This window comes from Scyliorhinus torazame, chromosome 1 (assembly GCF_047496885.1).
Source record: "Scyliorhinus torazame isolate Kashiwa2021f chromosome 1, sScyTor2.1, whole genome shotgun sequence".
NCBI lineage: Eukaryota > Metazoa > Chordata > Chondrichthyes > Carcharhiniformes > Scyliorhinidae > Scyliorhinus > Scyliorhinus torazame.
The window spans coordinates 56,603,009-56,619,664 of record NC_092707.1 but is presented as its reverse complement, the minus strand read 5'-3'; the positions used below and the strand labels follow the sequence as shown (position 1 = coordinate 56,619,664).

Here is a 16,656-nt window from a genome sequence, read left to right as displayed (position 1 = left end):
CCCACCCAAGGTGTTAAATTCCGTGTAACAGTTCTGCAGTTCAATTTATATAGATTTTCCAGAGAAGTGGTCCATTTTACAGTATCAACCATTAGATGCCTTGTGGCAACCATCAGATGCCTTGTGGCAGCTATGTTTTGGTTAGTGTCTTGTAGTTTTTTTAAAGACATATCTTCTTTAAACAATTCAAGATGCCTCTGGTTAGCTGGTGACGTTTGGTAGCTCTCACTCTTGAGTTTCCTGTCATTGTGACAAACGTTCATATGAATATTACTAATTGTCCATTTAGTTATTAATCTGTATCACAGGAGTAGAGTCAGAAGATTGAGCCATAATTGTAATGACTGAATAGATTCTGCCTCATTAATATGTAATGGGTAAAAGGAAGGTCTTTTTTGGTTATGACATCATCTACACAGCATAAATCACAGAATGCTAGTTTATGAGATTACTATTTTGTTAAATGGAGATCATTGATTATTGTTTGTGCATGAACTAAAAACATCATTCAGGGTTCTAGTTTGACCCTGACATCTGCTTCACAGTGAACTATAATGAGAGAACTTTTCAGAAGAATATTGAATGTTATTTCTATTGCCCAACATAAAAGCTGGTTCCAAGAACAAACAAAGAAATGTACAGCACAGGAACAGGCCCTTCGGCCCTCCAAGCCCGTGCCGACCATGCTGCCCGACTAAACTACAATCTTCTACACTTCCTGGGTCCGTATCCCTCTATTCCCATCCTATTCATGTATTTGTCAAGATGCCCCTTAAATGTCACTATCGTCCCTGCTTCCACCACCTCCTCCGGTAGCGAGTTCCAGGCACCCACTACCCTCTGCATAAAAAACTTGCCTTGTACATCTACTCTAAACCTTGCCCCTCTCACCTTAAACCTATGCCCCCTAGTAATTGACCCCTCTACCCTGGGGAAAAGCCTCTGACTATCCACTCTGTCTATGCCCCTCATAATTTTGTAGACCTCTATCAGGTCTCCCCTCAACCTCCTTCGTTCCAGTGAGAACAAACCGAGTTTATTCAACCGCTCCTCATAGCTAATGCCTTCCATACCAGGCAACATTCTGGTAAATCTCTTCTGCACCCTCTCTAAAGCCTCCACATCCTTCTGGTAGTGTGGCGACCAGAATTGAACACTATACTCCAAGTGTGGCCTAACTAAGATTCTATACAGCTGCAACATGACTTGCCAATTCTTATACTCAATGCCCTGGCTAATGAAGGCAAGCATGCCGTATGCCTTCTTGACTACCTTCTCCACCTGTGTTGCCCCTTTCAATGACCTGTGGACCTGTACTCCTAGATCTCTTTGACTTTCAATACTCTTGAGGGTTCTACCATTCACTGTATATTCCCAACCTGCATTAGACCTTCCAAAATGCATTACCTCACATTTGTCCGGATTAAACTCCATCTGCCATCTCTCCGCCCAAGTCTCCAAACAATCTAAATCCTGCTGTATCCTCTGACAGTCTTCATCGCTATCCGCAATTCCACCAACCTTTGTGTCGTCTGCAAACTTACTAATCAGACCAGTTACATTTTCCTCCAAATCATTTATATATACTACAAAGAGCAACGGTCCCAGTGTCCCTGTGGAACACCACTGGTCACAGCCCTCCAATTCCTTGAAGAAGACTCTTCAATTCAGTTTCAAAGTTACAGAGTTGTCTGGGATAATGTGCCAAGGGAACAATAAACTTTGTTATCTTCTGTAATATACAAGCTCCTGTTTCTTTAGAAGATGATCAATATTCGTAATGCCAAACAAAAAATAATATAGTTACTCTATTGCCAGATGACCATTGGCTGCTTTCCCCTTTGAGGGGGAGAGCTGACTGGTGAGGATCACCGCACCTCAGGTGAGGCGCAAGGTTGAGAAGGCAGAACCTTCATGAATATGTCAGACAATCCTGCAGCACACAAAGGTTTATGCACAGATGGTCATTCACAAGCAATAAAAGCCAGTTGTTGACACCAGTTCAAATAATACCAGCTCTGACCTAGTTCAAATGCTGAACAGACAAGTCAACTTGTTAAATTCCTTTAAGTGGCTTTCTTTACATCAGCTTCAAATAAATAATAGACAAACACTTTTGGGAAGGGATTCCTCCCTACAAGTTTTATCAGGTTTAAAAGATATAACTATAGAGATTGTGGATGCTTTGGTTGTAATCATAAAAGGTCCAACTTGGACTTGCGGGTGCGGCGATGACCAGCTGAGTCGCACGTTTCGGCAGCTCCCGGTGTAACGGACTTTTGGGCTCTTAATAAGAGCCCCAACGGCAATTTTAACGGCTAAAAGTACTGTGTGGTGAACCAGAAGGGAATCCCCCCTGGATACGGATGGAAAAAGGAGCGGAAGGTGGCCGGATTGCGGTGGATCCTTTAGAGCAGCGGCAAGGAAGGCAAGCAAAAACCAAGATGGCGTCGGAAGGTGGCAGTTTAATATGGGGCCCTGAACAACACGAGTTTTTGAAACGCTGCGTGGAAGAACTCAAAAAGGAAATGAAGAAGGAGCTGTTGGCCCCGATATTACAGGCGATCGAAGGGCTAAAGGAGGAGCAAAAGACCCAGGAGCGGGAGCTTCGGGTCGTGAAGGCAAAGGCTGCCGAGAATGAGGACGACATACAGGGCCTGGTGGTGAAGACGGAGATGCACGAGGCACACCATAAACGATGTGTGGAAAGGCTGGAGGCGCTGGAGAACAACGCGAGGAGGAACAACCTAAGGATTCTTGGCCTTCCTGAAGGTGCGGAGGGAGCGGACGTCGGGGCATATGTGAGCACGATGCTGCACTCGTTAATGGGAGCGGAGGCCCCGGCGGGTCCGCTGGAGGTGGAGGGAGCATACCGAGTGATGGCGCGAGGACCGAGAGCAGGAGAAATTCCTAGAGCCATAGTGGTGAGATTCCTCCGTTTTAAGGACAGAGAGATGGTCCTTAGATGGGCAAAGAAAACTCGGAGCAGTAAGTGGGAGAACGCGGTGATCCGCGTATACCAAGACTGGAGTGCGGAGGTGGCGAGAAGGAGGGCGAGCTTTAATCGGGCCAAGGCGGTGCTTCACAAAAAGAAGATAAAATTCGGAATGCTGCAACCGGCAAGACTGTGGGTCACATATCAAGGGAGGCACCACTACTTTGAGACGGCGGATGAGGCGTGGACTTTTATCGTGGAAGAAAAATTGGAATGAGCGGGTTATTAAAAAAAAGAACGTTTGAAACAAAGTGGTGGGGCGAGTATGGGGGGCGAAGAAGGGGGGAAAGAGGAGTTTTATGTTATTAATCCTGCGATGTGGTAACTTTTCTCTCTTCCACAGGAGGTGGTGGGGGGAGGAAAGGAGGTGGAAGAGATGGGGCGTTGGCCATTGGGGGCGGGGCCAAGGGGGAAGCGCGGGCTCGGTTCCCGCGCTATGATAATCATGGCGGGAATAGGGAAGCAGGAAGGAGGGGGCATCGCACGGTGCGAGCCGAGGTCACGGGGGGAAGCCGAGGTCGGCCAGAGATGCTGACTTCTGGGAGCAACATGGGGGGTGTAACTACGCTAGTGGGGGATCTAGCGGGGAGGGTGGGAGGGGGGAATTATTGGGCTGCTGCTGCTGGGAGAGGGGGGAGCTGGTATGGGGTGGGATGGGCGGGGGGGCACCGCCTGGGGAGGACACAGCTGCGTGGGAACCGGGTGAGGAGCTGGAAAAAGGGGATGGCTAATCGACAAGTGGGGGGGGTAAAAAGCCCCCCAACCCGGCTGATCACGTGGAACGTGAGAGGGCTGAACGGGCCGATAAAGAGGGCATGGGTACTCGCACACCTTAAGAAACTTAACCACGTCTGCCTTATGTTACAGGAAACGCATTTGAAACTGATAGACCAGGTGAGACTACGCAAAGGTTGGGTGGGGCAGGTGTTCCATTCGGGGCTAGATGCGAAAAACAGGGGGGTGGCTATATTGGTGGGGAAGCGGGTAATGTTTGAGGCAAAGACTATAGTGGCGGATAGCGGGGGCAGATACGTGATGGTGAGTGGCAAACTACAGGGGGAGACGGTGGTTTTGGTAAACGTATATGCCCCGAACTGGGATGATGCCAATTTTATGAGGCGTATGCTAGGACGCATCCCGGACCTAGAGGTGGGAAAGTTGGTAATGGGGGAGATTTCAATACGGTGTTGGAACCAGGGCTGGACAGGTTGAGGTCCAGGACTGGAAGGAGGCCGGCAGCAGCCAAGGTGCTTAAAGATTTTATGGAGCAGATGGGAGGAGTAGACCCGTGGAGATTTAGCAGACCTAGGAGTAAGGAGTTTTCGTTTTTCTCCTATGTCCACAAAGTCTATTCACGAATAGACTTTTTTGTTTTGGGAAGGGCGTTGATCCCGAAGGTGAGGGGAACGGAGTATACGGCTATAGCCATTTCGGATCACGCTCCACATTGGGTGGACTTAGAGATAGGGGAGGAAACAGAAGGGCGCCCACCCTGGAGAATGGACATGGGACTAATGGCAGATGAGGGGGTGTGTCTAAGGGTGAGGGGGTGCATTGAAAAGTACTTGAAACTCAATGACAATGGGGAGGTCCAGGTGGGAGTGGTCTGGGAGGCGCTGAAGGCAGTGGTTAGAGGGGAGCTGATATCAATAAGGGCACATAAAGGAAAGCAGGAGAGTAAGGAACGGGAGCGGTTGCTGCAAGAACTTCTGAGGGTGGACAGGCAATATGCGGAGGCACCGGAGGAGGGACTGTACAGGGAAAGGCAAAGGCTACATGTAGAATTTGACTTGCTGACAACGGGTACTGCAGAGGCACAGTGGAGGAAGGCACAGGGTGTACAGTACGAATATGGGGAGAAGGCGAGCAGGTTGCTGGCCCACCAATTGAGGAAAAGGGGAGCAGCGAGGGAAATAGGGGCAGTGAGGGATGAGGAAGGAGAGATGAAGCAGGGAGCGGAGAGAGTGAATGGAGTGTTCAAGGCATTTTATAAAAAATTATACGAAGCTCAACCCCCGGATGGGAGGGAGAGAATGATGGGCTTTCTGGACCAGCTGGAATTTCCCAAGGTGGAGGAGCAGGAAAGGGTGGGACTGGGAGCACAGATTGAAATAGAGGAAGTAGTGAAAGGAATTAGGAGCATGCAGGCGGGGAAGGCTCCGGGACCGGATGGATTCCCAGTTGAATTTTACAGGAAATATGTGGACTTGCTCGCCCCGCTACTGATGAGGACCTTTAATGAGGCAAAGGAAAGGGGACAGCTGTCCCCGACTATGATATCGCTATGACAACGATATCGCTTCTCCTAAAGAAGGAAAAGGACCCGCTGCAATGCGGGTCCTATAGACCTATTTCCCTCCTAAATGTAGACGCTAAGATTCTGGCCAAGGTAATGGCAATGAGGATAGAGGATTGTGTCCCGAGGGTGGTCCATGAGGACCAAACTGGGTTTGTGAAGGGGAGACCGCTGAATACGAATATACGGAGGCTGCTAGGGGTAATGATGATGCCCCCACCAGAGGAGGAAGCGGAGATAGTGGTGGCGATGGATGCCGAGAAAGCATTTGATAGAGTGGAGTGGGATTATTTGTGGAAGGTGCTGAGGAGATTTGGTTTTGGAGATGAGTATGTTGGATGGGTGCAGCTGTTGTATAGGGCCCCAGTGGCGAGTGTGGTCACGAATGGACGGGGATCTGCATACTTTCGGCTCCATAGAGGGACAAGGCAGGGATGCCCTCTGTCCCCATTACTGTTTGCACTGGCGATTGAGCCCCTGGCAATAGCATTGAGGGGTGCCAAGAAGTGGAGGGGAGTACTTCGAGGAGGAGAAGAACACCGGGTATCTCTGTATGCGGATGATTTGTTGTTATATGTAGCGGACCCGGCGGAGGGGATGCCAGAGATAATGCGGACACTTCGGGAGTTTGGAGAATTCTCAGGATATAAACTGAACATGGGGAAAAGTGAGTTGTTTGTGGTGCATCCAGGGGAGCAGAGTAGAGAAATAGAGGACTTTCCGCTGAGGAAGGTAACAAGGGACTTTCGTTGCTTGGGGATCCAGATAGCCAAGAATCGGGGTACATTGCATAGGTTAAATTTAACGCGATTGGTGGAACAAATGGAGGAGGACTTCAAGAGATGGGACATGGTATCCCTGTCACTGGCAGGGAGGGTGCAGGCAGTTAAAATGGTAGTCCTCCCGAGATTCCTCTTTGTGTTTCAGTGCCTCCCGGTGGTGATCACGAAGGCTTTTTTCAAAAGGATCGAAAAGAGTATCATGAGTTGTGTGTGGGCTGGGAAGACCCCGAGAGTGAGGAAGGGATTCTTACAGCGTAGTAGGGATAGGGGGGGGCTGGCACTACCGAGCCTAAGTGAGTACTACTGGGCCGCCAATATCTCAATGGTGAGTAAGTGGATGGGGGAAGAGGAGGGAGCGGCGTGGAAGAGATTGGAGAGGGCGTCCTGTAGGGGGACTAGCCTACAAGCTATGGTGACGGCCCCATTGCCGTTCTCACCGAAGAAATACACCACAAGCCCGGTGGTGGTGGCGACTTTGAAAATTTGGGGACAGTGGAGACGGCATAGGGGAAAGACGGGAGCCTTGGTGGGGTCCCCGATAAGAAACAACCATAGGTTTGCCCCGGGGAGAATGGATGGGGGATTTGGAATATGGCAAAGAGCAGGAGTAACACAACTGAAAGATCTGTTTGTGGATGGGAAGTGCGCAAGTCTGGGAGCGCTGACCGAGAAATATGGGTTGCCCCAAGGGAATGCATTCCGGTATATGCAACTGAGGGCTTTTGCGAGGCAGCAGGTGAAGGAATTCCCGCAGCTCCCGACGCATGAGGTGCAGGACAGAGTAATCTCAAAGACATGGGTGGGGGACGGTAAGGTGTCAGATATATATAGGGAAATGAGGGACGAGGGGGAGATTATGGTAGATGAGCTGAAAGGGAAATGGGAAGAAGAGCTGGGGGAGGAGATTGAGGAGGGGCTGTGGGCGGATGCCCTAAGTAGGGTAAACTCATTGTCCTCGTGTGCCAGGCTAAGCCTGATTCAATTTAAGGTGTTACACAGGGCGCATATGACTGGAGCACGGCTCAGTAAATTTTTTGGGGTAGAGGATAGGTGTGCGAGATGCTCGAGAAGCCCAGCGAATCACACCCACATGTTCTGGTCATGTCCGGCACTACAGGGGTTCTGGGTGGGGGTGACAAAGGTGCTTTCGAAAGTAGTGGGGGTCCAGGTCGAACCAAGCTGGGGGTTGGCTATATTTGGGGTTGCACAAGAGCCGGGAGTGCAGGAGGCGAGAGAGGCCGATGTTTTGGCCTTTGCGTCCCTAGTAGCCCGGCGCAGGATACTGTTGATGTGGAAGGAAGCCAAGCCCCCGGGGGTGGAGACCTGGATAAATGACATGGCAGGGTTTATAAAGCTGGAACGGATTAAGTTCGTCCTAAGGGGATCGGCTCAAGGGTTCACCAGGCGGTGGCAACCGATCGTCGAATACCTCACAGAAAGATAGAGGGAATGGAAAAGAAGAAGGCAGCAGCAGCAGCCCAGGGGGGAGGGGGGGGGGGTGAACCAGAAGGAGTCTCAGGGTTATTAATATATATGTATAATATGCATAGGTCGTTGCTATAAATAATTGTATATTGGACTGTTAAATCATATTTTTGGAGAGTGTTTATCTGAGACAAGGCAGTTGCCATTTAGTTTTAGTTTTTGTTATATATTATTTATTCTTTGTTTATAAAACAGGTCATTGTTATTTATACTGTTATATTATTCTGTAAAGGATACACAAGGTACTGTGATGGTTGACCAAAAATTTTCAATAAAATATTCTTAAAAAAAAAATAAAAGGTCCAACTTTATCCATGTTGCTTGTTACATTCTCAAAGAACTCTAACATTAGTTAAACATGTTTCCTCTTTCACAAAACCATGTGCACTCTGCCTGATTGCACTCGGATTATCTAAATGCCTTGCTATTACCTCCTTGATAATAGATTCCAGCATTTTCCCTATTGACAGATATTAAGCAAACTCGCCTGTAGTTTCGTTTCCTGCTTTCTGTCTCACGCCTATCATTCGCTATTTTCCAATCTGATCAGACTTTTCCAGAACCTATGGAATTTTGGAAAATTAAAACATGCATCTTTTATCTCAGCATCTACTTCTTTTAAAACCCTAGGATGAAGCCTGTCAGGACCTAGTTCGAATATTTTTATCAGTACCTTTTCCCTGGTGATTTAAATTCCCCCCCCGTTTACACCTCTTGATGCGAGCACACTTATTTCTGGAATGGTATTTGTATTCTCTGCAATAAGATGGGGATAAAATATCTGTGCAGTTCATCTGCCATTTCCTTATTTTCCATTATGAATTCCCTAGACACACACTTTTAGGATTTTTAGATCTGAACTTTGGTTAGTGTATCTTACATGTCACTGCACAATATACACTACTCATCAGATTATGAAACAGAGCTTCGTGTATGAAGTAAATTGCTTTAATTCAGTTTGAATTTCAGATATCTCTTGATCAGTATTTTTTACTTGCAATACAGAGTCTTTTTAAAGTTCGTTTTGTCCAAGCAAATACAGAGCACTGAGCTGAATTTAATACAAATCAAAGCTCTAAATGGTTCTTCTAATTGAACACAAAAAGTTGAAAATAAAACAAAATAGCTGTTCAAAGCGGAAGACCAGAAAAAGTAGCTTCAGAGATTAAAGTAAATGATTCCAGAATGGATTGTTCAAACTGGCACTTATTTTTTAAAGATTATTGCCATCATAATGTCTCCCCTTTCTGGCTGTGATTGGGTTAAAGTTCTTTCATAGTTAATTCAATTCGATATGTATTTGTCCATCAAATTTTATGTCTTTCTTATGGACCATATTGGTTGCCATGAAAACAGTTTCTGGGAGTGTTGCCTAAAATCTTTGACTTGCCCAAATGTGTCCTTGGTCTGTCTAGGTTTATTATCTTGATTATTCTCATGGGAAACAGCATCTCTCACTGTCTGGTATTTTACAAGAAGCCATTTTAAATCTTGGGCCATTTATTTCTTTAATTTGTTATATACTAAAAGGTAGATTCTTTACTAAAAAGGTAGATTCATATCAGGGACCGACGCTCACTTGACTTTTTTCCATTTTAAATACCTGTAGAAAGACTTACTATCTGTTTTCATATTCCTAGCTAGCTTTCTCTCGGTCTCTAATTTCTTTTTTTCAAGCAATTCTTTGCTACTTTTTATCATCTGTTCAATCTTCTAATCTGCCACTAATCTTTGTGGAATTATATTATTTTTCTTTCAATTTGGTACTGACCTTAACTTCCTTAGTTAGCCACGGATGTTATGTCCTTCCCCAAGTCTTTTTTTCTCATTGCAATGTATCTTTGCTGAGTGTTCTGAAATATCTCCTTAAATGTCAGCCAGTGCATCTCTACTGACTTATCCCTTAACTAATTTACAAGTTCACTTTTGCCAGCTTTCTGTTCAGAATTGCTGTTATTTAAGTTAAGAACACCAGCATTGGGGTGCGATTCTCCAAAATGGAGACTAAGTGTTCGTGCCACCGTGAGCACCGTTGCGTTTCATGACGGCCTGAAACAGGCGCAGGGACTACCGATTCTGTCCCCCACAGGGGCCTGCGCGGCGCTGGAGCAGTTCACGCCACTCCAGCCTCCCTTCCCGGCACCAAATGGGCGCCGCGCATGTGTGGGGGACTTCTTCAACGTTCCGGGCCCGACGCAACATGGCGCGGGGGTTCTGGGGCCGGGGGGGGGGGGGGGGGGGGGCAGGCCCGCCGATCGGTGAGCCCCGATCGCGGGCCAGACCCCATCGGACCCCCCCCCCCCCCAGTGAAGGAGTGCTTTCCCCCAGGCTGCCCTGCGCGCAGAGTTCCCGCCGGCAGCGACCAGGGGTGAACGGCGCCGGCGGGACTCTGCCGTTTCTGCTCGGCCCATGCGGGCCGGAGAATCGGTGGCCCGGCCTCATACAGCGACCGGCGCCACGCCAAACGCGCTGACGCAAATGCTGCCAATTCTCCGCACCTCGGAGAATCGCGCTCCTGCGTCGGGGCGGCATGGCGCGGTTGCGGCGATTCTCCGGCCTGGCGCGGGACTCGGAGAATCGCGCCTGAGGATTCACCCATCTCTCCCTTGGATGGAATGCAAAATTCAATCATGTTATGGTCACTTCTATGTAGGGACGACTTTACTATGTTATTAATTAATTCTGTCTCGTTATGCGTAATTGGAATAGCCTGGTCCATGATTGGCTCCAGCATGTGCTACTCTAAGAAATTGTCCTGAAAAAACTCGATGAACTCCTCTTCCAGGCTACCTTTACCAATCTCATTTGCCCAAACTATATGTAAATTAAAATCACCCATGATTATCACCGCACCTTTCTCACAAGCCCCCATTATTTCTTCCTGTACACATTTTACAGTGTGGTTACTTTTTGGGGGCTTACAAACTATTCCCACAAGTGATTTTCTACCTTTTACTATTCCTTCTCTCCCCCCAAACTGATTCTACATTTTGATATTTAGAACGAAGATCATCTCTCTCCCCTTTTATTAATGTCATCCTTAAATGACAGAGTTACCTCTCCACCTTCCCTAGCCTACTATCCTTCTTAAATGCCATTTAACGTTGAATATTCTGGTACCAGTCTTTGTCATCTTGCAGCCATATCTCTCTAATGATTATAAAATCATACAGATTTATTTCTATTTGAGCTGTTTGTTACAAATGCCACTTGCATTCAGATAGAGCCTTTTAATTCTGCCTTTATACCATTTTTCAAATCTCTGAGCGTAACTGCTGACACACTCTGGTTATTGTAATGATATGCAGACATGTAACCAATGGGTAATCAGAACAAGACACAACCAATGGGTAATCAGAACACTCAGCGGTGGCATCACCACAAGAGGGCATCCCACAACCACTATAAAAGACCAGACACATAGGCCCTCTTCCCCCTTCCACTGGCAGAAACCTAGAAAGCAAGACATGTGTAGTAAGCATCGCTGTCACGCCACTACATGTGGTCTAGAGTAAGTTCATATAGTTAGTAGAGTGTACCGTGTTACTAGAATCAGATCAGTAGAGTGTAGGAGCTTGGTTAATTGCTCAATAAATACGTTCAACTTACCTCGAGGTCTGGAGTATTCTTCAACAGCGCCTACACCAAGTAGCGGCTTATGTTACTCAAAGTAACATAACAACACATGGTACAAGGAGTAGCTACTGTATCTACCTAGTTAAGTTCAGAGACAAACTCAGACAGCTCTTTGACAACAGAGCCAACTCAAGCACATGGTATTGCGGCAAATTCACGAGGGACACCTGGGCATAGAAAAATGCAGACGCAGGGACCGTCAAGCCGTCTACTGGCCCGGCATCAACCAGGACATCACGGACATGGTCCTGGACTGCGAGACCTGTCAGAAGTTCCAACCAGCACAGGGTAAGGAGACGCTTCAACAACACAACTTGGAAACCTCTCCATGGTCCAAGGTCAGCATTGACCTATTCCACGCGAATGGTCGCGACTACATACTACTCATTGATTGCTTCTCAAACTATCCTGAGGTGCTGAAGCTGTCCGACCTCACCTCAAAGACCGTCATCAAAGCGTGCCAAGAGACGTTTTCGCGGCATGGTATCCCGAATACTGTCATGAGCGACAATGGACTGTGCTTCTACAGTCGAGAATGGATCACGTTTGCTAAAGGCTACAACTTCAAGCACGTTGCCTCCAGTCCACACAGTCCAATGGCAAAGTCGAAAAGGGGATGCACATCATCAAACAACTTATCCACAAATCCTCGGACTCCGCCTCCGACATTCACCTTGCACTACTATCGTACCGGGCGACTCCCTTATCAGCTGGCATGTCACCAGCTCAACTGCTGATGAACAGGGATCTGAGAACAACGCTTCCGGCCCTACATCTGCCCAACCCAGATCACCTACCGGTACTACAAAAGATCCAACAGCTTCGTGACAGTCAGAAACATCACTATGACGCACATGCCACCGATCTGGACACGCTATCCCCAGCAGACACCGCCAGGATCAAAATACCCGATGGCGGGTGGTCTGCCCCAGCTGTCATCATTCGGCAGGCTGCGCCCAGATCCTACGTGATTAAAAACGGCTGACGGCACTATCATTCGAAGAAATCGAAGGGCACTTCGGAAAATCATACGCCCACGAACAATTCCCCCTCCACTGCCGTCTGTTGAAGCGCCACCTCAAGACACCACGAACCACGAGTCCACCAGTCGTGACTCCCACACAACTATCAAGACACCGGCATCTCCTCCGCCACCTCTCAGAAGGTCATCAAGGATGAGACGGAGACTCCAAAGACTGGACTTATGAACATTTTCCTTCTCATGTCTACTGTATATCCAAGTCATGCATATCATGTTATTATCTTTAGTACTGTCAACCATAGCTATCATCACCACATTAGAAGTGCACAAAAAAAGGGGAGATGTAATAATATGCAGACGTGTAACTGACAATATTGAATTCTTTACCCGTCAGTCTGGCCTCAATAAAACTAGAGATGGATTTGTAGGTATAGTATTATTTATTTTAACCAACTTGCAAGGCTGACTCGCTTCTCAGGGACACAGAACACAGAAACAGTCTCCTGGACCCCTTGGAAAACGAATGAGGTCGGAGACAAAGGGATCTCTGCAAATACATTCAAATGGCATCAAGTTTCACATACACGATTCCCATAGGTCATCCTATACCCCTCCTGACCTGGCCATACATCCTAATTGGCACACTTCTCATTCATTAACCCTGGGCCTCTTGTTACCCAGCATCCTTTTCCCATCCTCCACCAGATACCCCTCCCCCCCCTTCCTTGCCATGCTTTCTGAAATCCTTTGTCTGTGAACTCACTACTATTAGACTGATCACATCCACATTACTGTAACTAATATTTGAACTATTTTATATCACATTCGTTTGTTCAATTCCTCATTACCAATGGGTAATCAGAACAAGACACAACCAATGGGTAATCAGAACACCCTGCGGTGGCATCACCACAAGAGGGTATCACATGACCACTATAAAAGACAAGACACACCACCAGGAAGGCGGAGGTGCAGTGGAGGAAGGCCCAGGGGGTGATTTACAAGTATGGGCAAAAGGCAAGCAGGATGCTGGCGCATTAGCTTCGGAAGCGGGACGCAGCTAAGGAGATTGGGGAGTTAAGGTCAGGGGAGGGAGTGTGGTGCGGAGTGGGGTTGGCATCAATGGGGTCTTCAGGGACTTTTACGAGGAATTGTACCGATCCGAGCCCCCACGGGAGGAGGGAGGGATGGGCCGCTTCCTGGACCAATTGAGGTTTAGAAAGGTGGAAGACGGATTGGGGGCCCCGATTGGGCTGGAGGAGCTGACCAAAGGGATAGGAAGCATGCAGGCGGGGAAGGCACCGGGGCCGGATGGTTTCCCGGTCGAATTCTATAAAGAATATATGGACCTGTTGGACCCGTTGCTAGTCAGGACCTTCAATGAGGCAAGGGAGGGGGGGACCTTGTCCCCGACGATGTCCCGGGCACTGATCTCCTTGATCCTGAAGCGGACAAGGATCCCCTGCAGTGTGGGTCTTACAGATCGATTTCCTTGCTAAATGTAGATGCCAAGGTGCTGGCGAAGGTCTTAGCCAAGATAGCCAGAGACTGGACACAGATCCACAAGTGGAACCTGACCAGCCTGGTGGAGGAAGTAAGAAGAGACCTTCAAAGGTGAGGCTCACTCCCACTCTCCCTGGTGGGGAGAGTGCAGACGATCAAGATGAATGTACTGCCAAGGTTCCTCTTCCTGTTTAGATCCATTCCGATCTTCATCCCCAAGACCTTTTTCCAAAACGTAGACAGTCTAATCATGGCGTTTGTGTGGGGGGATAAGAACCCGAGAATCCCAAAACAGACACTGCAAAGAAGGAAAATCAAAGGGGGCTTGGCCTTACCCAAACCTACAATACTACCACTGGGCAGCAACAGCAGAAAGAGTGAGGGGATGGGTACAAGAACCTGACACAGATTGGGTACAAATGGAGGAGGCATCCTGTAAAGGAAAGACCCTCCGGGCCCTGGCTACAGCAGCACTCCCACCCCCCTCAACAACATACACAACAAGCCCAGTGGTAGCGGCCACGCTGAGAACATGGATCCAGCTCAGAGAACACTTCGGGATAACTAAAATGGCCCCCATCTGCGGCAATCACAGATTCCCCCCCCCAGCCATGCTAGATACCACCTTCAACAGATGGACGCGGGGACGGGGGCACATTGGCGGTCAGGGACTTCTACGTAGGGCACAGACTGGCGACACTAGACGAACTGACGAGGAAGTGGAGGCTAGCAAAAGGACAGGAAATGAGACACCTCCAAATAAAACACTTCCTCCGCAAAGAGACAGTGGGGTACCCTGGGGCCCCAGAAAGCACACTACTGGAGGACCCGATAGGCACAAGCAATGAGAAGGGGCGGGGGGGGCTATGTGGGAAAATATACGGACAGCTACTGGACAGAGCCCAGACTCCACTGGACGAGATCAGACAAAAATGGGAGGACGAACTGGGGACAGAGGTAGGATGGGGCTCTGGAGCGAAGCACTCAGCAGGGTGAACTCCACCTCCTCCTGCACAAGGCTTAGCCTAATGCAGCTCAAAGTGGTGCACAGAGCGCACCTGACCAGAACCCGAATGAGTAGGTTCTTCCCAGAGGTGGAGGACAAATGTGAGCGGTGCCACAGGGGCCTGGCCAACCACACCCACATGTTTTGGGCATGCCCCAAGCTTGCTGGGTTCTGGACAGCCTTCTCCGAGGCAATGTCCAAAGTTGTGGGGGTGAGGGTGAAGCCATGCCCAATAGTGGCAATCTTCGGGGTATCGGAGCAGCCAGAGTTACACATGGGGAAGGGGGCCAATGCCCTTGCTTTCGCTTCCCTAATTGCACGCCGGAGAATCCTGCTCAGCTGGCGATTGGCAGCACCACCCACAGCTGCAGACTGGCTGACCTTTCGGAATGTCTCCACCTGGAGAAGATTAGGTACGCCACCCGAGGGTCAGAGGAAGGCTTCCTTGCTACTGCGGGGGCGGGGGGGGGGGGGGGGGGGGGGGCGTGGGGGGGGGAGAGGGGGGCGCGCGGGGAGGAGGGGGGGTGGGGAGGGGGGGGGGGGGCAGAAGGAAGGCAGGGAAACCACGAGAGATGATTCCACTCTGTCCGGAAAATAAAAGAAAAGCACAGCCGAAGCTGGGGGGGGGGAGGGGGGCTGAACGAGGAAGGGGGAGGAACCATAAACCGATCCAGAGAGCAATGAAAGGCACGTAGGGTCAGTTAAACGAAGGACAAACTAATCCTCTGTATAATAAAGGAAATTAGCGCAGGCGAGAAAAATGTGATGTGTATACACAACTGTTTATAAATATGAGAAATGCCAATAAAAAGATTTTTTTTAAATAAAAAATAGTGGTAGTATGTTCTCATTGGACAATTCATGTAAAAGCTAATGTGTTCGAAATGTTTTTCTTAACCAGTTTATATTATTTTTATAGGTAGCTCTAGGTCACATGACCTATCCATGTGGATAAATCAAGGAGAAGCACCATGTCATCATGTGTCTCCAGCAGATCGGCTACCAAAAGGCCTGCAAGCAGGGAAGAGCAATGTGGCAACAACAGTGAAGAGCAGCTAGATATTAGTTGTAGTCTGTCATCCTTGACCATTAACTTAGGCATGGAGTCTTTCATCATTGTGACCGAATATGATCAGAGTACTACTGACAGTGAACTCGGACAAAACGAAGAAGAAATGCTGGAAGATGAACCTATGCAAGAGAGTAATGAAGTGGTCAGAATGTCCTGTGATAAGGCTTTGGGACGATTGGAAAGAGCTCAATCAGAAGATGTCCGACAACCCCGAGTCAAACTAAATATGTCTAATCGGAAGCTATCTCTTCAAGAAAGATCCAATTTAACTCCATCAGCTGCCAGTGGTACAGTCATGAATGGACGTTATATTTATCCTTCTTTGCCATATTCTCCGATTACATCACCACATTCTTCTCCTCGGTTGCCTCGTCGACCAACAGTGGAGTCTCATAGAGTGTCGATTACAGATCTACAAGTGGGTATATCTTCCTTAATGAATTAATGTATCAGAATAGCTTTTCTGTACTGATTTTACATGGAATAATTGTGGTTTTGATCAAATTCATTGAAATAGTTTCTATGTTCAATCTGGTTTTAAGCAAAAATGTTTCTCAATTTGATAAATTAATATTGTCAGTGAATTGAGCAATTGTTTCAGTTCAGTTGACAGTGAAGAAAATAAAACTTTTTTTGCTGTAAGTGCAAATACTGTCATTGAAGTGAATTAAAGAAAGATTCACCATAATGATTTAAATGTCAAGACCTCCGTCTGGAAGGCACTGGAAAATTAAATTGGCATTTATAAGAACATAACAAGAAATTGGAGCAGGTGTGGGTCTTATGTCCTCTTGAGCCTGCTTCGCCATTCAGTAGAATCATGGTTGATCATTGCCCTTAACTCTACTTTCCTGCCCACCATATCCTATGATTCCTTGAGAGACCATAAACCTGCCTGT

The 16,656-nt window shown here is 48.0% G+C and overlaps 1 protein-coding gene across 4 annotated transcripts in view; it reads left to right on the top strand.

Moving 5' to 3' along the window:
* LOC140407971 (calcium/calmodulin-dependent protein kinase kinase 2-like) overlaps window positions 1-16,656 on the top strand; it is a 217,390-nt gene that overhangs the window by 26,788 nt on the left and 173,946 nt on the right. For 3 of the 4 annotated variants that reach the window (XM_072495131.1, XM_072495132.1, XM_072495130.1), the window contains exon 2: window positions 15,605-16,175. The exons of the other annotated variant lie outside the window; for it this stretch is intronic. In XM_072495131.1, coding sequence (XP_072351232.1) covers window positions 15,657-16,175 — 519 coding nt within the window. In that variant the 5' untranslated portion in view covers window positions 15,605-15,656. The remainder of the gene's footprint in view (window positions 1-15,604; window positions 16,176-16,656) is intronic. 4 annotated transcript variants of the gene reach the window in all.